Genomic DNA, 21,418 nt, shown 5'->3' with positions numbered 1-21,418 from the left:
TAGTTTTAGTGCAATGCCATACATATTAGAGTTTATTAGAGAGTTGCGCCAGGCTGGTACTAATATTAACAATGGATCATTGTCACAACAATATGGACCAAAGAGGATGTAAATACTGCGTAATATGAGGCGGGTCTTTAATTTAGTTTAGTATGAATCGTGCAGTCATTTGACATAAGTTTGAAATAGTAGTTATTACAGTATCGCGATTAGCCACGAAGTATATTCGGGCTAAGTTTGAAAGCGATCAGTTGCTTAAAACGTAGTGGATTACGGCAATCTCCATTTTTTACAAGATTATTCACTTATTTAATAATATAATATCATGGTTTACATAATCAAATTATTTGGTCAGGTTAAAAAATACGCCTGTATATATTTACAGTTAGTTTTTATTGTCAAAATATTTTAAAATATGATCCACTAAACAAAATGTAGCACTTGTAAGTGAATTTTCCGATTTGGAATGCATATTGAGTCTCTCAAACTTTTAATTAATATTTGAATCAGGAGTTCAGTAAAGGAAAATAAACATAACATTCCACTTTTAAAAGTTCAACTCCACAGCAGTCAAAAACTTTTTCTTGGGTAACTCGTTGCAAGGAGGCAGTAGATTCAATTTTACTGAGTATTTTAAGAAGATGCAAACTCCACCTTTTTCCTCTTTTTGTCTGAAAATGGAAGATGCAAGCCTGTAACTTTTTAAAACTATATTAATTTCATCTCCTAACTTTACAAAAGATTCAGAAAAGCATAGTACATCCATGTGCATATTTTTTGCCTCGATCTCATTGAGGCAATCCGCATAGCTCAGGTTCTTAAAGCAAACACCAACGATATGGTAGCCGTCTTCAGTGCTCCTCAGCCCGCCTATTAGGTCTTTGACATACACTTTAAAAAGGCCCGGGGAGGTAAGTCCGCTCTGACGAACCCCGCACTATTACCGTCGTGTCGCCCTACCTCACATAATTCGTCTTGATGTCTCCCGTACCAGTATCTCAACACCTCTACCACTGATTCAGGGATACGTGAGCCATGCAATTTGCTCCAGAGGATAGCATAATTCACTATCTAGTAGATCCAGAAAGCAAGCTTAAACAGACATGTTAATGGATGCTAAAGTAATAAATATTATATGAATTTGAAAGAAGCACATTTTCTTTTTAACAATGTTTATTATGAGAAGACGTAAGGACACGAGCAAGACGTTCACCTGATAGTAAGTGATACGCCCTGATGCGATACAGGGCCGCACAGGATTCACTATGCAGTCGCTTCACAAGTGAGATGAAGCGAAAACAAGAGATTTAGGAATAATGACAGCTAGACTTGGCCAGCAGCGCCCAGCGACACTGAGCAGTCCTGACCAGACCTCGCTTAGTAACATAATGTTTTTCTGTATAAGATATGAGAATTTGACATTTAGGTCTTGATAAATTTATATTTAAATAAGTTTAGTTTCCAGCTTTCCAAGTGGATAAATGAGCAATAATGTAATGAGTGAAAAATGGCTTACGACTAATGGCCTATTTTTTAAACTTTCAAAGGCTTGCGACAGACTAACATATTCTATACTAATTACATACTTTTAGCTCATGGTATAAGAGGAACACCTCTTGACTGCCTAACAGATCTCAATATGGCATCACGAAATTTGATGAAAATAACGAGATAAAATCACACGGGTCTGACCATAAATTAAATAAGTATGGGGTTCCCCAAAGAAGTGATTGTGGGTCGTGTCTATTTTGAATTAATTTTAATAACATGATAAACATTAAAAAATACAAATGAGGCCCCATTGCGGACGATATTTCTGTCGTTCAAAAATGTCTCTGTAAGTGATCATGACGCTGATATAAACATGACTATGAATTCAATTAATCAATCAGTAGGATATATTAAACCAATAAATCTAGTTAAGAAGAAATATTACGATCAATTTAAAGCAAATAACTATTTATAATACTCAGTTTATCAAAAAAAACTACTTTTTAAGAAACAACATTTCAATTTCATTTTATTTAATAACTAGGTTTTTTTTATATCGCAAAAAAAGATCGAGAGCTATTGTCAACGTTCCACACCCGCGATGATAAATCTTGCAGACCTCTGCTTATCTATGATCTATGTGTATTTGTGAAACTCTAAAGTAATAAATTTATTTAAGAAAGTTTGTGACACATACCTTGATAGAAATCGAAGAGATCCAAATACATAGAATAATATTTTCGTAATTTTTAATAATATTATATTCGTCGAAACACGAATAAAGAGGCTGCCTTGCTATGAGTGTCAGAATGCTCAATAAGCTGGAAATTAATTTAAAATTATTAACCAAATGAATTTTTAAGTAAAATCAAACCCTGGTTCCATGAGCGATTATTTTATAGCACAAATCAGTGAACAAATGAAATTTTAAATTTCGAGTAAAGAACATAATATCATTTATTACAATAGTTATAGTAGAAGTAATATCATAACTTTTGATTAATCTTTACAATTTTTTGGCAGGCTTCTTCTCCGCTGTGATTCTAGAACCAACCAGTTCGGAGAGCGCATCCCCCGCGCACCCTGATGACGCAGAACTGTTCCGCGAAGCCCCCCTCTACCCTCCACTTCGAGACTCCGACCCTTATCGATACAACGACTACCTGAACATACATACAGACAACGAACATGACACGTATACAAAACAGAGTAAATATTTTTATAAAACTGTTGATACTGATAAATCAGATGTAGAAATAAGAGATATAGAAAGGACTGATTTTAAATACGATGATCCCGAAACTAGTGCCGAAGATGGTGGCATCTCTGTTACACCTGATGATCCAGATGTATCTGCTAGTATTACTATCGATCGATACTCAGAAGAATTGAACTACTTAACGCCAGAAAATGAATATCAAAGACAGAATCCATTTTCTATAAAGACAAATAATTTCGTAAAACCAGATATTTTGACAAGTAATCCCCAAAGTAGATTTATCATCTCTCCGGGCTCCAACGCTAAGGAAGTTAATGATCTATTAGACGAAAAAATGAAATTACAAAATGTCAGAAATGTACAAAGTAGTAATCTGAACTCCAAAGATGACGATGACGAAGATGTCAGAAGAAAACGCAGCAGCGATGAGGAAGACCATTATAAGGTAGTAAATTTTTATAATACAAATTATTCGTTTAGTATTTATTCCAATATAGTGGAAAAATTTTAAGGAGACATAGATAAGACACATTATAATATCTATAACTGAGAGTATCATATAACTTATTATGATCAGGTGGCGGGCAAGCCTTATTGATTGCCCTTGAAATTCATTTTTTGTTTGCCTTCATCACTGTTTGCATGTTTTTCTATTGTGTTAAGTGGGTATTACGTTTGGTTTCATATTTAGTATTTAAGTATTTAGTTTAGGCTACTTTTTCTGCTGCATCATTACCCAGATTAATGGTGTGTCCTTTAAAATGTAAATCATTGCAGGGTACTCGTGTTTTCAATGGATTGGAGAGCGTCGTGTATTTCCAGTACAATCATAATATGATTTTCAAAGTTATCTGCTTAGCAACAATAGAAGAATAAATTATACGGTATTCACACAATATCAGTCGTGTCTACATGTTTTCCTGTTTTGATGGTGTGAGCAAGCATTCCAGATGATTGCTGTACATAAACTAAAATTATGAACAACAAAATGAATACGAAAATTCGCAATACGGTTTTTTTATTTATGTAACTTTTCATATACGTATTTGCCTAGTTCTTTTCTTTTGTAATTTGATGTTTCTATTGATGTGTTATCATTGTTATATTTAGGTACTGTAAATAACTGCTAATAGCTTACACACCAGATTAACATATAGGCTATAATTTATAAAACTATAGTGTGAATTATACAAAGCATAAAAGAAGTGTGATTGTTACTAATGAATACAACTAGCGCCATCTCTTATCAACTAGCAAGCAAAAGATCAATACAATTTATATGGCAAAACAACGTTTGCCGGGTCAGCTAGTAGTTCAATATATCTGTGTCCTACTGACAAATATGAGGTTTTAAAAACAATTGTTAGTTTAGTTTAAAGAATACTAATTCAGAAGGCTACGACAATATAAACACAAAGGTAATTAAAGCTTGAAAAGAAAAGTTAAGTAACATTCTAGTGTTTTTAATTAATTTATCAATACAAACAGGTGTATTTCCTGAAAAACTAAAATTATCAATAGTAAAACCTCTTTTTAAAAAGGTGATAGAAGTAATGTAAATAATTACAGGCCAGTTACCCTCATATCCACACTGACTAAGGTTTTCGAGAAAATTATTCACGCTAAATTAATGAAATTTTTTAATCAGTTTGATATTAATAAAAAAAATCAGTACGGGTTTCAAAGACAAAAATCAACGCTACACGCTTGTTTTGATTTAGTAAAAAATATTATTTGGTCGTAATGAAAATAATTATACTTCAGCTTTATTTTTTGATTTGTCAAAAGCCTTTGACTTCGTTTCTCATGAACAATTGTTATCTAAGCTAGAACATAATGGAATCAGAGGTTTGGCACAGAGTTGGATAAGATCCTATATGTCTAACAGAGCTCAATATGTTGAGCTAACTAAAGTTAGTGAGAATCATGCACCGGAAAAATTTAAATCAGAATCTAAAGTTAATTAATTTCGAGTACCACAGGGTAGTGTGCTTGGCCCTCTTCTTTTTTTAATTTACATTAATGACTTACCAGAAGTAACATCCCACAAAGCGGTCCTATTTGCGGATGATATATCTGTTACTGTTACCACAGATAAACGATATGGATTACGTGTCCACGAATCAGAACTTAATAACACAATAAAAAAAATATTATGGCTTAATCAAAATAATCTACAGATAAATTTTAATAAGACGACATACATACATTTCAATAAAAGAAATAATGATATTGACAATTCCGATTCGATGAATATATATTTTGACCAAAATATGATAACCCATGTAGAAAGTACAAATTTTCTTGGTGTGACTATCGATAGAGATCTAAGTTGGAAACATCAAGTATGTAAAGTTTGTAGCAAAATAAACAGTTTCTCCTTTGCACTTTATAAGTTAACGAAAGTTAGTTGGCTTTTTCAAAACACATTTTATTCTTTAGAAGAGTTTTTTCACCACATAGAGGAAATTTCACATTGCATTCTAAGTGGATTTAAATTAGTGGATTCGAAGAGTTTTTTCACCACAAAGAGGATTTTGACATTGCATTCTAATTGGATTATTCTTATCTTGACTTTAATTTTTTTTTGTATTGTAAAAAATTATAATTTTGTGTTATGTAAAATAAATTAATTTATATTGTAATAAAATTTTTGCCCAAGACCAAGTTTGCATTCTATTGGTAATGGCTAAATAGGAGATACTTTAAGCTATTGTAAGACCAAATTTGTACCTACCACCCTATTTAATAGCAAATAAATGAATATGAATGAATAGACAAAATTCTATGAAAGATCTGGGTGTGACATTTGACCAAAAGCTTACCTTGCACGACACGATCACACGACCACGATATAATAACAGTCACTCAAGAGTCCTTTATGAGACTAGGGTTCGTATTAAGGAATGCGCGCGATTTCCACAGCATCAATATAATACAACTGCTTTACCCTTGCTGGATGCTGGAGAAAGTACAAAAAGCATTTTTGCGTTTCCTGTATAAGCGGACACTGTGTTACTACCCGTACTTGTACCCGACGGCGTATCTCGTCGGTTGCCTCGGATATAAAACTCTGGAAACCAGACGGGCTCTCGACCAGGCAACTACCTTACTTAATGTTAGCCGGGGCTTAATAGATGCCCCTGATATTCATAATGAGCTGATTCGATTGTATACACCTAACAATTATATTCGTAGTAGAAATCACCGTCTGCTGGCGGTACCCGCGTGTCGCACGGTAGCGCGCACTGCGGCGCCCGTGCCGCGAGTCTTGAAATTGTTTAATCACCTCGTAGAAGCCCGACCTGATTGTGATCTATTTACTTATAGACTTGAGATGTTGGTGCACTTGCTGCTCCAACTTTGTATGTCCTCGCATTTAACTTCTAGCAATAGTATAATGTACTTGATTAATGTAATTGGTGTTGTAACCGATTTATTCAAAATAAATAAATAACGTTTTTCGATAGATTGCGCATGACCACAAGAAAAATCACTATTAACTATGAAGTTATTTTATTTTTTTAATATCTATTAATATCTATATTTTTTTAATTAATACGCTTATATTAGCTTCTACTGTATGTCTGTTTGTAACGGACTCCATTGGACTTGATTTTGTTTAGTACCTGTTCAAAGACAATCGTTATTGAGGATTAACTACAGTCTTGCGTCGGAGCTGACACACACGCTTTTTTTGTAAATCTAAATGTGTTTTGTTGTGGTGATGTTCGAGCTCATAAGCGAAAGGTGAAACATGTCTTGCCCTATGTACTGTATTAATACATATTTATTTTAATTAAGAAATGCTAGCCACCGCTTATGTAGCTTGCTGCTGCGACTATAATTGTGGTTGTGTATCAGCCGCGGCGTGTGAAGACGGGCGTCACGATCCTGAACATCGATGGTGACGTGCGGGACGCCATTGGAGACCCGGGCGCCGCTTCCGGCTCGCTCGCCTCTTCCCACGTTGACTCCTTCGTCATCAGACCCGCGCCCGTCATGAAGAACGAGCCCCGCGACAAGGCGCGCGAGGAAGATGCGCGCCGCGAGAGGGAGCCTGCCACCACGCCGGTGACACACTCTACTTTAACTTAACTGTCATTAATATAGTAATCACCTGTGTTATGTCAAAACAAGTCATAGTATATTTAGCATCTAGCCTGACAAAAATTCAAAGTGATTGCATTAATCCAGTTGAATAAAGAATTTTTAAAAATTTTTGAACAAAGGTATGCGAAGCTCGCTTGCAGTCCTTTGAGTGATTGTGATTTACAAAAGCGAATGTGGACAATACAACGCATTGTCCACATCTGCTGTCAATACGATGTGGTATCCAATGACAATACAAAATTTGCCGGCCTTTATTTTGTTCTCTATATTATGTTATGATATCTGTGTGTTGCTATGTCATCACTAAATTATTATATTTTTACTTTAACTTTCCCGTATCCTCGCTTGCCTTTCTAGCAATTTATAAAATCAAAGGCTGCCTGCAGTTGTATCCATTCATCAGCTAACAGTTTCTCTTCGTTAAGATCACAACCAACTCCATATTTACAATATATATTATCTACAATAACTCTTTCTTTGCTTTTGTAGATCAAAACCGGCATTTTTTTCGTATTAACTGAAGAATCGAACTCATAGACAAATTTATTATTAAATTAAAATTTTGCTTTGTAATTCGGTGATCCCTTTTGTATTTGAGATCATTTGTAATTGAATTCGAAACCAATCATTGATTTAGTACCAGTAGTTACCAGTTGGAGACTCCTTTTCACAGGATGCCGGCTAGATTATGGCTACCACAACAGCGCTTATTTCTTCCGTGAAGCAGTAATGTGCAAGCTAATTACTGTGTTTCGGTCTGAAGGGCGCCGTAGCTAGTGAAATTACTGGGCAAATGAAACTTAACATCTTATGTCTCAAGCTGACTCAGAATTTATGAGATTTTTTAAGAATCCTGAGTTGCACTGCATTGTTATGGGCAGGGCATATCAATTACAGTCAGCTGAATGTCCTGCTCGTCTCATCCCTTATTTTCATAAAAATACATGTGAACATTGGCTACTATGAGTAACTCCCTGACTTCCATTCTACTTCGGAATGTGAGTCTAGCTGATCCTGCAGAGCGTGCTAAATGCCATCGCTCTCGCAAACCTTAAACGTCTTCCACAGCGACATTACGACGGTAATGAGCCTCGGATAGCTGCTACATTTCTAAAACTCCGCTCCACAAAACTAATTTTAAAACCATTTTATCTCAATGCCCTCAAAGGACTTAGTAAAGCAAAGTCAATTAACTTCCGCAGTTATAAACTTGGGGCAGAATGGCGGGAACATTCTATTTAACTCTTATCACAATGTAACTAGATCCGATTTCGTATGGCGCCCTCACTGGCACGATTTTTTACTACATTGTATGTAATTAGACATTGCCTTGTTTATTTATTATGAATCTTGTTGATTGAGTACCAAAATTGGAAAGTATATGTTGACGTTGTTCGGAACGAATGTTGAACGATTGAAATGAACGTTGTTTTGATCCGACTAATTCGAAGAGTACTATTTCATGCCAACGATGGGAAGTAACTAATGACAACCATAAATCTGTATTACATACGTAATGTAAACATGTCAACTTAGTGCTTTAGATTTATCCTTTGAATTCTTTAAAAAGTTTTCTAAAAATAGTTTACAATTATAGTGCTAATAAATTATTTTTTAAAGTGTTTTTAACACACCTCGCAAGCGCGATACTCAGAAAGTTTCAAGTCAATATCAATGATATACTTATATGTTTTTTTTTAATATCGCCTCTATTCAATGCCTACCATCCACATACCATACGATGATGAAGCGATACCTTTTACTTTATATGTCTGAGTGCCTACTCCTAGCTATAATAAAATAAAATTAACTGAAACTAGAAAAAGAAACAAAAATGTAACTAATTATAAATGTCATTAAAAACAATTTAAGAAAGGAATAAGTAAGATAAAGTTCTACCTTTATCCTTTCTAACAGTAGTATTAATGCAGCTCATGGTCTTCGACCTGCCTCACTGCCTGCAGACCTTGAGATAAAGAAGCAGGTGATTAAGCGGGAACCCGCCTGCTTCTTTCAGATTGGAGTTCAGAAAGAGGCAACTCGGGAATATCAATACGGGTGGTACTTATACATAACTTATGTAAAATTTTAAGCTTTAATTTATTTCATTTTCTTACAAACTCTAAGTTGGAAATTTCACTAATATTAAATCAATTGCGCAAGCGGCCCCGGTTTCTTTTCTTCAAGTAGAGCAGCCTCGATTAAAAGCATTCTTGAAGCCATTCAAAGCAATTTTGCAACAAAATTCACACAAACAAAAATCAAAAGGTAACCTTTGGTTTCGTCAAGTTGTCGTCAAAATTTCGAACAAACAAATGTCATAATCAAATTTTCGTTCGCAACGTAAATGAATTAGAGTTTAGAAATTCGAAATGTTAAACAATGACGTTCGGAACGAAACTTCGAAACGAATGAAACCATATTAGGAAATACCTGAAACTTCAATCGAAACTTCGTGTTTCGTTGAATAAGAATGGTCTATTTTTAATTAGCGAATACTGAGTCCGATCCGTATGCGTGAAAACACGGTCCGGAGTTTTTTGTTTATGAAAATAAGGGACGAGACGAGCAGGATGTACAGCTGATGGTAATTGATACATACTGCTCATTACAATGCAGTGCCGCTCAGGATTCTTGAAAAACCCCAAAAATTCTGAGCGGCATTACAACTGCGCTCGTTACCTTGAGACATAAGATGTTAAGTCTCATTTGCCCAGTAATATTACTAGCTATGGTGTAACTACTTCTATGGTAGTTTGCGCCCTAGATCTGGCTTTCGTCATTCGATTTTTTTCGTCAACCGTAGAAATAGTTCCACGATTCTTTCCGATAGTGTTTCACGGATATGGAACGGACTCTGATCGGACAAGTGCGAAATTGAAAACTAGTTACTATTGGTAAGTACTTTAAGAGCGCTTTCGCACTACGTCCGATCAGAGTCCGATCCGTATCCGTGAAAATACAGGTATAGAAGTCTCGGACCGAATTCGGATATTGCTTACGCACTAGTCCTATCTCTAACCCAATTACAAGCATTTTAGGGTCCACTTTTTTGCATACGGCATTTTACGCGGAGCCACAGCATCCTCAATCGGTGTCACCTTCTGGCAATGCAATTGTACATACGAAGGCGCTAAAGAAGTAAAGAATTCTGAGTTCACTCTCTCTGGGTGGACCGACATTTAAATTTTTTTTTAGAATCACCACGCAGTGTTACGTCAATACTACAGGAAATTTTAAAAATACCGAATGCGTGTGTCCGTTTTCGATTTTATTTTACATCACATAAAAGATAATAGAATTTTGCAATGATATTTTGCCACAAGACATAAAATTTAGACAATGTATAACGCCAGAAGAAATGTTTGCAGTCACGTTAAGGTAAGTAAAACTCAGTACTTAATGAGATAATATTTATTATTGTTTACTTATAAGTATTTATGAAGTTAGACCAACACTACACATCCCTTTAATTCGGATTCGGATCTAATGCAGTTCGCAAGCGTTCATACAAATAATACTATGGCTAATTCGACCTATCAATAATCTTCTCCGGTACGGAGATTAACGGATGACGGAAGCCGGATCTAGTGCGTAAACTACCATAGAATTAGTTCTACGACTACTCCGGACCGTGTTTTCACGGATTCGGATCGGACGTAGTGCGGAAGCGGTCTTAGGCTACGTATAAAAAACGATGACATAAAATTTTGGCGTTTCTTTCAAAGTGTAAGCACTCTTTAGTTTTTTGTTGCCAGGACTGGGTACAGTAGTTTATGCCAACTGTTCATTAAAGTCGAGTTTGTAAGTCTTCTGTGGACGTTTATAGTATAAAATGACTTTATAAATTGGTAGCGTTATGGGCTCCAAAATAAAATAAACGAAATAATTATTGAATTTTGGTTTTATTTAGCAGTAAATTAGGATTGCACGGCGCTTACCGAGCGGGCATAGACAACATGTAGCCAGAGACAAAAAGCGCTCAATTAACTTTTTTAATCTCTAACTTTAAATATGTTTTGAAATTGTATTTGTTCTTAACTTAGAACATAACTGTCCCTATTATCCCGAGGTGGGCGCAATAGCTACGACGCAGTTTATACTAATGCAGCTTGTTACGGTCTATTTTGAATAAGTATGTTAGTATGTTTAATAAAAATATTTAATCTTTAATAATAATAGCGTAATTATTAGTAATTATATTAAGTATTAGTATCGAACTAACTTTATACCCGTCATAAATGATACCTCACATTGGAAACGGTGCGACCAGGCTGTCGGACCTTATCAGCCCATTTTGAATAGAAAAGTTCGAGATTTAATTTAAGAAGTATCCCCACTGTTCTGTCCTACTACTGTCTACATCATAAACCTTTTTTCAATACTTTTTTAATTTGTTACTCATGGAGATAATACTTAAATAACTTTCTATTGAACATAAAATCAAAACGGAAGTATCAGTAGAAATGTTTGTTAATGTGTAATAGTACTTGGATAATATAAAGTAATACATTGCTCTTCGTCAGCCCCCCAAATTGGAACACGAACTGGTGGTCGAGGCGCAGAGCCCCGCGCGCATCGTGTGTGATCTGCCCGCTACACACAACGTGACCGACCTGCGATGGCACAAGGATACCGAGGTTAGTGCGTGACACTTACTGTGAGGAATAAGCTGCGTGACCGTGACCGACCTGGGCTTACTATAAGGACGCCTAGGTGAGTGCGTGACACTTACTGTGAGGAATGAGCTGCAAGTGGTGATGCAGAGCGGCGTCACCTACCCGCAGCACACAACCAGCGGTCAACCTATGAAGGCTCAATTATAATAATGTAGATCCTGGTCCACGGATACGTTGATGAAATCGTTGAAGAGAGCAGGATTGGTCACCGAAGATCATGCCTGAAGGATGTAAAGCAGGCATTATTAAAGTTGAGTTTTGAGGGAGCTGTACAGCCCGGTGTAAGTTAGTTTTCATACACTTGGAATATTTTAACACAGCTGAGATTATATTAACCTTTAATTGATTATTTAAACATGTGCCATGACTACTCGTCAGCAAGGTGCAGTAATATGCTCAATTAACAATATCCTGTCTTGTCGTCAATGTGCTCAAAGAGCAACAACAGACCCTCAAACAATGTGATGTACTCCGTGCAGGTGGTGAGCTTGGAGAGGACGAGTGGGGCGTTGGCGGTGGAGGCCCCCTACCTGAGCGATGGCGCCGTGGTGATACCGCGGGCCGGCCGGCAGCACGCCGCACTCTGGCGCTGCACCGGACGAGACCATGGGGGGGACACAGTGGCAGGGCTCCCCACGCGCCTGCTCATCTATGGTGCGCGCGATTTTATATACTTGTGATCTACTGGAGGTCATTTATTGGCATTTTTCGCACATCTGTGATCTGACACTGTTGCCATGTCATAGTATTCTCATACGAATTATTATATTCTAATAGAATGTCTGGTGGCTGTTGTTAAATGTTTGGCTGGTTGTGGTGTTCAGAGGCGGTGCGGTCGGTATACCTGGCGATAGACGGGCGCCGGCTGGACGCAGGCAACACGTGGGTGCCGGTGAGCGACAAATCCGAGCTGGAGGTGCAATGCGTCGCCGAAGGTACGGCATCCTCTCCCCCACATCTACACACGAACTCCACCCCGCTCCTCGCATACCTACACACTCTAGTTCAGTGGTCGCTAAAGTGCGGCTCCAGAGCCGCATGTGTTTCTTTGGCTCTTCAAGTGCGGCTCTGGCACAATGGCAGCTTTGAAATACAATTGCTGGATTCAAAAAGAAGGAGATATGGTGGTCTAAATTCGAACCTTGTTGTGTTGAATCGAAAATTGGAGACGGAAATATGTGATCTTAGCTCACAACACAAGTGGTCTGCTTTGAATGACTTGGAGAAGGAAGACATGATCATTTTCAACGCTTGGAATATACTGACTCTTACTATACGCTGATACAGTCGTCTTATTGATAAGAACTTAGAATCATGCCTTCCTAACATTAAAAACAATAACATACAAACCTGACTTACTCATACTTTTTTTTATTGTAATAATGTTAATAATTGGCTCTTTGGCTATTAAGTTTGCCGAACACTGCTCTGGTTTATTGGTGTTGGTGGGGCCCAGAGGCGCGGAGAATGTTGAAAATACTATCTTCGCGCCTCAATAAGGCTACTGGAAACCCAAGCGCTGGCAGCTATTTCGGTCAACGGATCAGCCTAGCTAACCAACGCAGAAATGCAGTATTCTGGGTACGCTTCCACGTAATGATAGTTTTAATTTTATGTTACACATTTCTTATATTTAATTTCTGCCATTAATATATATATATATATATATTTAACGGAGTTTAATGGAAATTACTTCATGGAGTGTAGTTTAGTCCAACTTGAGAGATAGTTTTATTTGCATTTGGGACCCTTAATATTTTTAAATTTCAATTTTATTTCTTTATGAATATTTTCATGAGATAATGTTTTTACGCATAGTTTGACAGTTATGCTGTGAAATTATATAATGATCGAACTTCTACATATTACAAAATTTGCACAAACAGTTTAAAAATACTTTTATATTAAATTTTGAATTTGTTTAGGGGAAGCGTAGAGCAACGATCACCAGCTTGTAGTTGTCATCCCCACTAATATTATAAATGTGAATGTAAGTTAGTTTGTACGCTTTTACGCCGGAGCTACTGAACCGTTTTGATGAAATTTGGTACTGCGATAGACTGGAGTTTGGGAAAGGACATAGGATACATATATCCCGGAAAATCAATGGTTCCCGCGGGATTTGTGTAAAACTGAAATTCACTTCGATGAGCTATAACTATTCAAATAGTAGGTTTAGTTTGCCATAGCAATCTTCCTCGAAATAAGATTCATATAAAATGATGAGAACGGGAGCGAAAACGGGAACCGGAACTTCAATTGCAAACTCACTCATCATTTTTAAAACCCCTTTATCTACGCTGACGAAGTCGCGGGCATCAGCTATTATGAAATAACTACGTCTAACGTTTATTAACATTGAAATGTTCTCTTTCATATTGTGTGTGTGAAGTGTCAGGCATTTCCATAAGGATCTTTCTTTAAGACATCAAGTTTCCAGAAAAAATGGGAAAAAATTTAAGGATAATTACATATCTTTAACAGCAGCCAATCGTTGACGAACATTTGCAAATGGAATTAAAGCAGTATTATTTTGTTTTTCTCTTTCACAGAAATTACACACCGATTACATAATATTTCTTCCGCTACTTTGAATTATTTTCGGCCTATTATCGGATAAAATAACACAAACATTAAAGTAAACCGCTAAGAACTTTACAGAACGACTCGACAGGAACACCAACATAAATAAAACACATTATGACTTCTGTCAGAGGTAAAATAACTGTGAACGGACTGTACAGAGCAGACAGCAAACAAGCTCTTAGTTCACCCTCTATCGGACAATCTATGAACTAAACAGTGCATTCGAGTTATACTCGTACCAGCAAATTGGTATTACGTAAGCTTCCTTGACAGCAATACGACAGCGAAAGCCGAGCAAAATGAAACGTCTAAAAGCAACAACCTCTGCCCTGTCGCAAAGTGTTTGTTAATTTGCAAATGCACCTAGGTATTTGACGAGTAAGTTAATTGTAGTTTTTTAAATACATTAATTAAGCAATTTTTAAACAGTAAATTTATCTATGTGAAATACCATAAACACCTTTGAAGGTATAATAGGTTTTCATTAAATATCTAGTATGTAGTGCAAAATTATTTGTATTATGTATTACCTAATTCATTTACAATAAATAAAAAATCAATGTATTATGATCCTTGTAATGTTAATTTTATTATAAGTAGTTTCGAAGAATGGCTTTTACTTTTAGAGGCACATATACCTTCATATTCAAAAGACTAGTAAATAAACAGTGTTAGAGATTGGAGGCTGTGTTTTAGTCCTGCACTGTATTGAAGAAACCTGTGAATGTTATGAAGGTTTTCAAACACTAATTTCTTAAATACATTACATACACAAAAAACTATTTTTTTTTTGTAATAAAACATTGTTCACATCATGACTTGATTGATTTGCTTAGTAACTTACATACATACATATAATAGATTCATACAGTTAAAAATTAACCATGAACATGCTTTTATGAGTAATAGAAAAGGGAAATGCAGTGTCATTTTTGATAGTGCAAGTACACAAATAAATATTATTTAACAGCTTATCCAAATAGGCAAATTATGTCACAATATACATGTCACACCAAACACAAGAAGCTTGCCGATTTTTGATAAATAAAAATCTGACTCATTCAAATCGTCAAGAGTAGCACGCCCACCACCAGTGCTAGAAGCTTCTCGCCTTTTTGCAGAAGTTTAATTTATTGTCTTGAATTTCAGTCCACCCATTATTTAAAAATTAATCATGATTATCATCTGGAGCAAACCAGAACCTAGAGAACTAGAAAAAGTATACATACACCCTTCCACCGCTGGCCAATTTTTGTTGCGCCTTTGCCTTGGGCGTTTAGCCCGATAGAGAGATTGTTCCACTCGTGATCGTTTCTTTTGATCTTGCTCCCAAATCAACGCCTTTGACAAGGATTGGCTGCTCCATTAAGTGCTGCAGCAACTGCAACAACGGCGTTGTGACACTCAATATTCAATTAAAATTATTACAAGAAAATGTTAGTTACAGGAAACGTACGAATTTTTATTACTGAATTATAATTCAGTTTTAGCTTACTGTCCAAAATTAAAATTCAACAATTGCTTACTCCAAAGCACAACCAGAAATCAGAAGGAAGCTGTACTCAGAAGTTCAGTGAACCTTTCACTCTTTGAATTCAACCACAGACAAGGATCCATCTGAAGGAACGTACCAAAGGCGAAGTTAAAAAGTACCTATAGTTCCAACTGATTATTTTGTTTTCATTTATTGCTGTCCAGTGGCGGTAGTATCTATGGCACAATTGCGCTCTGCGAAAGGCGAGCAATAGACGTGCAATCGGCTTGCGTTATACGAATTCTAGCGACATTTACGAAGTGTTTGCTGTCGCATTGCTACTGCTGTTGCGTTGTTGTTGCTACTGCTACGTTTTACATAATCAGCCCACTGGTTTTGAAATATTGTTAGGAGTAAATCAGGTCTTAAAGTGGTGCGTTCCATTACTTGTCAGTAGTTTATGTAAATACCCAAATATAATGTGACCGCCGCACAAAACGATTATTCAAACAGTATGGATATTGTCTCCGAGGTTCTCGGGACGGCAGAGAACTAATTTGGGACTATTTATGAAATATAAGATATAATAATATAAGTGATTGATTTATTAAAGATTGATTAGCTCAGGATACACATGTGAATTCTAAATTAATAATATGTAAAAATCCAAAAAATAGTGTTCTTGCAATATCAGGTTGTTACATTGTGCATACCAGTAGTAACTATGATACAATGATAGTGACCGTGTGGTGCAGGTGGCGTACCGCCGCCCGAACTGGTGTGGCAGTTGGTACCACTGGAGCCGTCGCTGGACTATCGGCCCTACCTCGAGGTCAACTCCACCGACCACTCCATCGGTGAGTGTCTTTTATCACCTCACCATAAAGGAAATCTTAGAGATCCTCAATTAGTGGTAAATGTCTAGTAAAAGGTAAAATTAACAAAACAATAAAGTTCGTATAAGTTATAGTTGCACTGTGGCAATATCGTCGGATAATGAGTGTGAATGAAATAGAAATAGATGTCGACTATTTTAATAGGCCAGTACATGGCCTTAAGAAACTTTTAATTTATACATTTTTAAACGTGCGTGAATAACCAAGCTAAGCAATTCCTTGTTTTCATTATAATCAATTATTTAATAACATACGTGTGATTAACCTAATTAATTTTAAGTGTTACTTTCCTGACGACATTTATTCAATTCCTTTATTTTAAATTTAAATCTTATTTATATAACTATAAGTGAAAATTTGTAATAAGCCTTCAGTACTTAATTATATACCTACTTGTTAATAATCTAGCTGTATTTTTTTCGAATAGAATAAAGATAAAATAAAAAGTAAGTGATGTGTCGTACAGAAGGCGTGACGTCATCCTACGTGGTGGTGTTAGCGGCGCGAGAGCTCCACAACGCGACGCTCGTATGCGAGGCACACCAGCGGACTCCACTCAGCCACAGCGACAATTACACCTCGGCCGTTATCCCCGCCACCAAGCTGGAGATCCACGTCACCTGTGAGTCGAGTCCTTCGCGAGCACAGATAAATGTTGTTGTACAATTATTGTTATTTTTTGAGTCGGTGTCAGCCATGGTAGGTTTGTAACTACATACAGAGTTATAGATGACATATGCTGGAGTCGCACGGGCGACACCGGAGGACACCAATTCCATAAATAACAATACTTGTAACTACATTATATTGATTATTAAGTCTTTATAATGCACTATTAATTTCCCTTGCCATGTAATGTTCGCTACGTGATTGAAAACTTGCTAATATTTGTAAATTATTAGAACATAATTTATGGAATCAGACCAAACCAGTGCTGATATGGAGCCTGGTGTTAACCTCTTAACCTCTCCCACGTGCTCACCGGCATCCGTGCATTTGGTACTCTAATCTTAAAAGCTCCGATGTCATGACGCATATAAAAATAATATTTTATTTTACATTTTACAACTTATTTGAAAGATGCACAGTATCGAAAGCATATTTGAAATCAATCTCTATATTATAGGAATGTTCGTTTATCATCGGATGCTCCATTCTTGCATTTGCCAACCTTGTTTTGAAATGGTTTATTAGCATGTCGTTGTTGCGCAGATCCGCCGTCGTTCGTGATCTCGCGCTGGCCCGGGTTCGGCGTGAATCTGGTGGCGGGTAGCGGCGCCACGCTGCGCTGTGACGTGGACTCCAACCCACCCTCGCGTGCCATGTGGACGCGGGACTCCAGCCTCGACCAGCTTTACCCAGAGAGGTGCTCGCACACACACACACACACTTACCATCCAGCCGCGTAGAGCTCGAGTACTCATGGTATTGTTGGTCGCAGCTCGCCCTCGCCCGTGGAGAACAGCGACGGGTCGGCCACGCTCCACTGGTCGCGGCTGTCGACGGCGGACGGTGGCTGGTACCAGTGCCGTGCCACCTGGCTCGAGATACAGTACTCATCCATCGGGTACTACCTCAACGTGCTACGTGAGTACCTGCACTAAACTTTTATTTTCGCAACTAATTATGCAAGGAAAACGTGATATACAGTCCCGTAGTCCTTATTATGATAGGTATAGAAGAAGCTTGCGAATGCGTGATTGACAGCGGTTGCCGCTGCTCAAGCTCTGTTACTATACCTGAAGATCCACTGGAGTGTTTTAAAATAGCTTATATGAAATAAATGTAGGTATATACTTGTTAGCATATTTGCTGACGATATTCCAAAAAATAACGAAATCCGTGCATTGGTTTTGTCAAAAAGTAGGCTTTTCATTTCGAGCCAATTTAAACGTCCAGTACGATTTGGGCAACTGGGTTGATGCAATGATTCAATGAACTTGAATATTTCAATATTCGGCGTTGCCACTTTATGATATCGCCGCCGTCAAAGAGATACCGCCGGCACGTGTCTGGCAGCGGTATCTCTTTGACGGCGGCGCCATTCAAAGGTAAGGTCGAAATTCGGACGGCGTAGGGTAAATACATCTTCTATCGATAAATAGCTTTCATTAGGGTGAGTTGTAATTGATAATCAATAAGCTGTTTAAGTTTATTTTGAAATTGTTCTGTAATGATTATTGTAAAAATACTATACCCTAAGTATTAACAACTAAACAGCTTCAGAATTTTTAATTTTATAAATGATGAAGTAGTTCAGACATAATAATTGTGAATAAGGAAAAACTAAACAATAACAATTTATTACTTGTTTGTAATTTGAAAGCCACCTATCAAAAATCGTAGTATTTTACTTGTTGTACGTTGTACGACGTAAGTACTGAACTTATAAAAATAAATTATTTTATTACAAAGCTTATGCATTCATTAATTTAGTAAATATTAAAAAAAAAAATAGAACAATCGAATAACACAAAAGTACTAGTTTTGACTGCCTTTTTTACGTTATTGGTAAGTAATTGTAAATAAAGTATCGATAAACTAGAATTGTGGGGTGTGCCCTATTTACGCCTTTGTTTATTTTCGCCATTTTATTTAAGTATTTGTAATTTGTTGATTTAGTTTAACGCGAGCTCTCGGAATGTCAGGTCCGATGTCTGTGTCCAAGCGAGTGCCTTACGCAGCCCGCGATTGTTTCAAGTGATTGACTATTTATTAATTTAACTTTCTTAAAGTTCAAGTGAACTGTTTAAATCATTTCTTCGCTAAAAATTGTGTAATTGTTAAGAGCTTGTTTACGAGAAGAGAAGTAACAGCTAATTTGCCTCCGTGAGCTACGTTGTCGCTCCTCGGGGTCAAAGTACGTAGTCTATACACACTGTTTTCTTTTTTCTAATAAAATTTTGGTATTTAGTTTCTTTGAAAAGTTCACTTTTATTATTAAGGGATTTTATTTTAATTATTAATTACACCATACTTTTGTAGACCAGTATGACTTGTATTTTCATTTATTTCATATATTTGCAAACCATACTGTATATTTACAATTCTCTTAATTTTTAATTTATTTGTAGCACTTGATGAGTTGACTACGACTACTGAGCCGGCAGTCGAGGAGCCAGAACATCAGGAGGTCGAGGTTAATCTTGGAGGAAATGTCCAACTTCATTGCCCTAAAGGTCAGTCACCAAGACAAGACAACTATTAAATGGTTACAGTATACCTCATTGATTCTGTCTGCTAGCAGGTCCAACATGTTGTGTTTCTGAGCAGGTAGCGTGGGCTGCTGGTGGCGGCGTGTGGCCAGCAACACGAGCGACAACTGGGCGCCGGCTGGCTCGCACCACGCGCACGGTGTCCTGGGTGAGTTATGTATGTGTGTGTGTGTCGTCACAACTGCTATGAGGTCACCCAGGGATGGATCCAGTAACCTATATTGTTATTAACTATACGACAAAATAATTGAAATATAATCTTTTATGTCTTTTCCCGAAACAGCAATGAATATTATATTCTCATTAATGTCATTGGTTATATATCTAGTCTTGCCATAAATAATGAAACAAAAAAAAATCTATTGCAAATAACATTTATTACTTTTACGAGTACAGTGTGTAAGTTTTATACATAAATATATAACAATCTAAAATATAAAATCTTATTCGAAGTGTTCTCCATTGGCTGCAATACAGACAGTTCTTTAAACGTTGAGGCCAGTTATGAATTCAAGGAAGCTCTCTTTCCATGGGAAAATTGTTCACTGCCAATCGTACGGATTGTTTTAGGGACTCCAAATTATAATGGCGTTTAGAGCACACCGTACTCTCCAAAACTGACCATAAATCATAATCCAGCGGATTAAGATTGGGACTAGACGACGGTCAGTCGACCGGCGCGAGTCTTGCTGGAAGGACCATTCCTGGTTATTGAACATGGTGTTATAAAGGGGCTTCACTACCTTCTCAAGAGTGGGATCTTGATACACTTGTGCCGATGTTTAGATAACTTTTTCACAAAAGTATGACTCAGTCACTCCTTCATAGGTACCCCACTAAACCATAACTGAAGTCGGATAGTGCCCACTCTGTCGACTAATTCTTAGGACTAGCTAAGCTTCCTTAGGACTTTCAGCATAAATACGGTCATTTTGTTTGTTAAAATGTTGTTCAATTGTAAAAAAAATCTCATCCATAAACAATTTTTTCTGTGACCTCCCTTTACGTACCGCTTCAACAGTTGTTACGATTTTACCGCTTTATTCTTTTCTAAATTATCAGTTAAGTCCTAAGTCATCTTTTAAAATACGCGACATGGTTCTAGGTGCTATCTTGACCTCCCGAGATAAATCTATTGCTTTCGGACAGGATTTCTTTGAATTCTTTCCTTTACTGCTTTGACCACCCTTTTCTTACAAACACTACGTGGACGACCAGATCTTTTTCTGTCACAAACAGAGGAGGTCTCATTGTACCTATTAATAGCCCGGTACACAAACATTTTACTAATACCAAGCGTATTGGAGAGTTTTAAAATTGCATTTGGTTTAATTGTAACAGTATTTATGGCCTATGAGGCCAGAAGTACAGTCTCTTTCACCTCCCTTCTAGGTACACCTTATGCTTCTTCAAAAGTTGTATATCTGTAAATAAATGCAGTGGGTGAGATCGGGGGGACTACCAGTCGAGTATAGTTGATGACGTGTGTGTTGGTTGTGGTCAGGAATATCGGAGGCCATGTGGGAGGAGGACGGTGAGTATCGCTGTCTGGGCACGCGAAGCTCCGAGCGCGAGCGCCTGCGGGAGCTCAAGCGGGTCACCCTCTCAGTGTCCGGTGAGTGTGGGTTCGTTTTGTAGTACATTCTTAGCAGTGTAGTGAGTTCGTTTGCAAGTATTTTCGTACGTGTTACTATTTTAACTACAATTGAATTAAGTGTTATGGATAAAAATTGAGATAGATGAAT

The 21,418-nt window shown here is 37.1% G+C and overlaps 1 protein-coding gene across 1 annotated transcript in view; it reads left to right on the top strand.

Moving 5' to 3' along the window:
* Nucleotides 1-21,418, top strand: part of LOC126975624 (uncharacterized) — a 77,069-nt gene that overhangs the window by 46,983 nt on the left and 8,668 nt on the right. Inside the window, exons 2-13 of the mRNA XM_050823627.1 lie at nt 2,515-3,155; nt 6,575-6,784; nt 11,350-11,463; nt 11,982-12,156; nt 12,327-12,437; nt 16,318-16,419; nt 16,925-17,080; nt 17,671-17,824; nt 17,900-18,045; nt 19,533-19,637; nt 19,732-19,821; nt 21,178-21,288. Of these exons, the coding sequence (XP_050679584.1) occupies nt 2,515-3,155; nt 6,575-6,784; nt 11,350-11,463; nt 11,982-12,156; nt 12,327-12,437; nt 16,318-16,419; nt 16,925-17,080; nt 17,671-17,824; nt 17,900-18,045; nt 19,533-19,637; nt 19,732-19,821; nt 21,178-21,288 (2,115 nt within the window). The remainder of the gene's footprint in view (nt 1-2,514; nt 3,156-6,574; nt 6,785-11,349; nt 11,464-11,981; nt 12,157-12,326; nt 12,438-16,317; nt 16,420-16,924; nt 17,081-17,670; nt 17,825-17,899; nt 18,046-19,532; nt 19,638-19,731; nt 19,822-21,177; nt 21,289-21,418) is intronic.

Source organism: Leptidea sinapis, chromosome 2 (genome assembly GCF_905404315.1).
Source record: "Leptidea sinapis chromosome 2, ilLepSina1.1, whole genome shotgun sequence".
Taxonomy (NCBI): domain Eukaryota; kingdom Metazoa; phylum Arthropoda; class Insecta; order Lepidoptera; family Pieridae; genus Leptidea; species Leptidea sinapis.
This window is presented reverse-complemented; position numbering and strand designations above follow the sequence as displayed.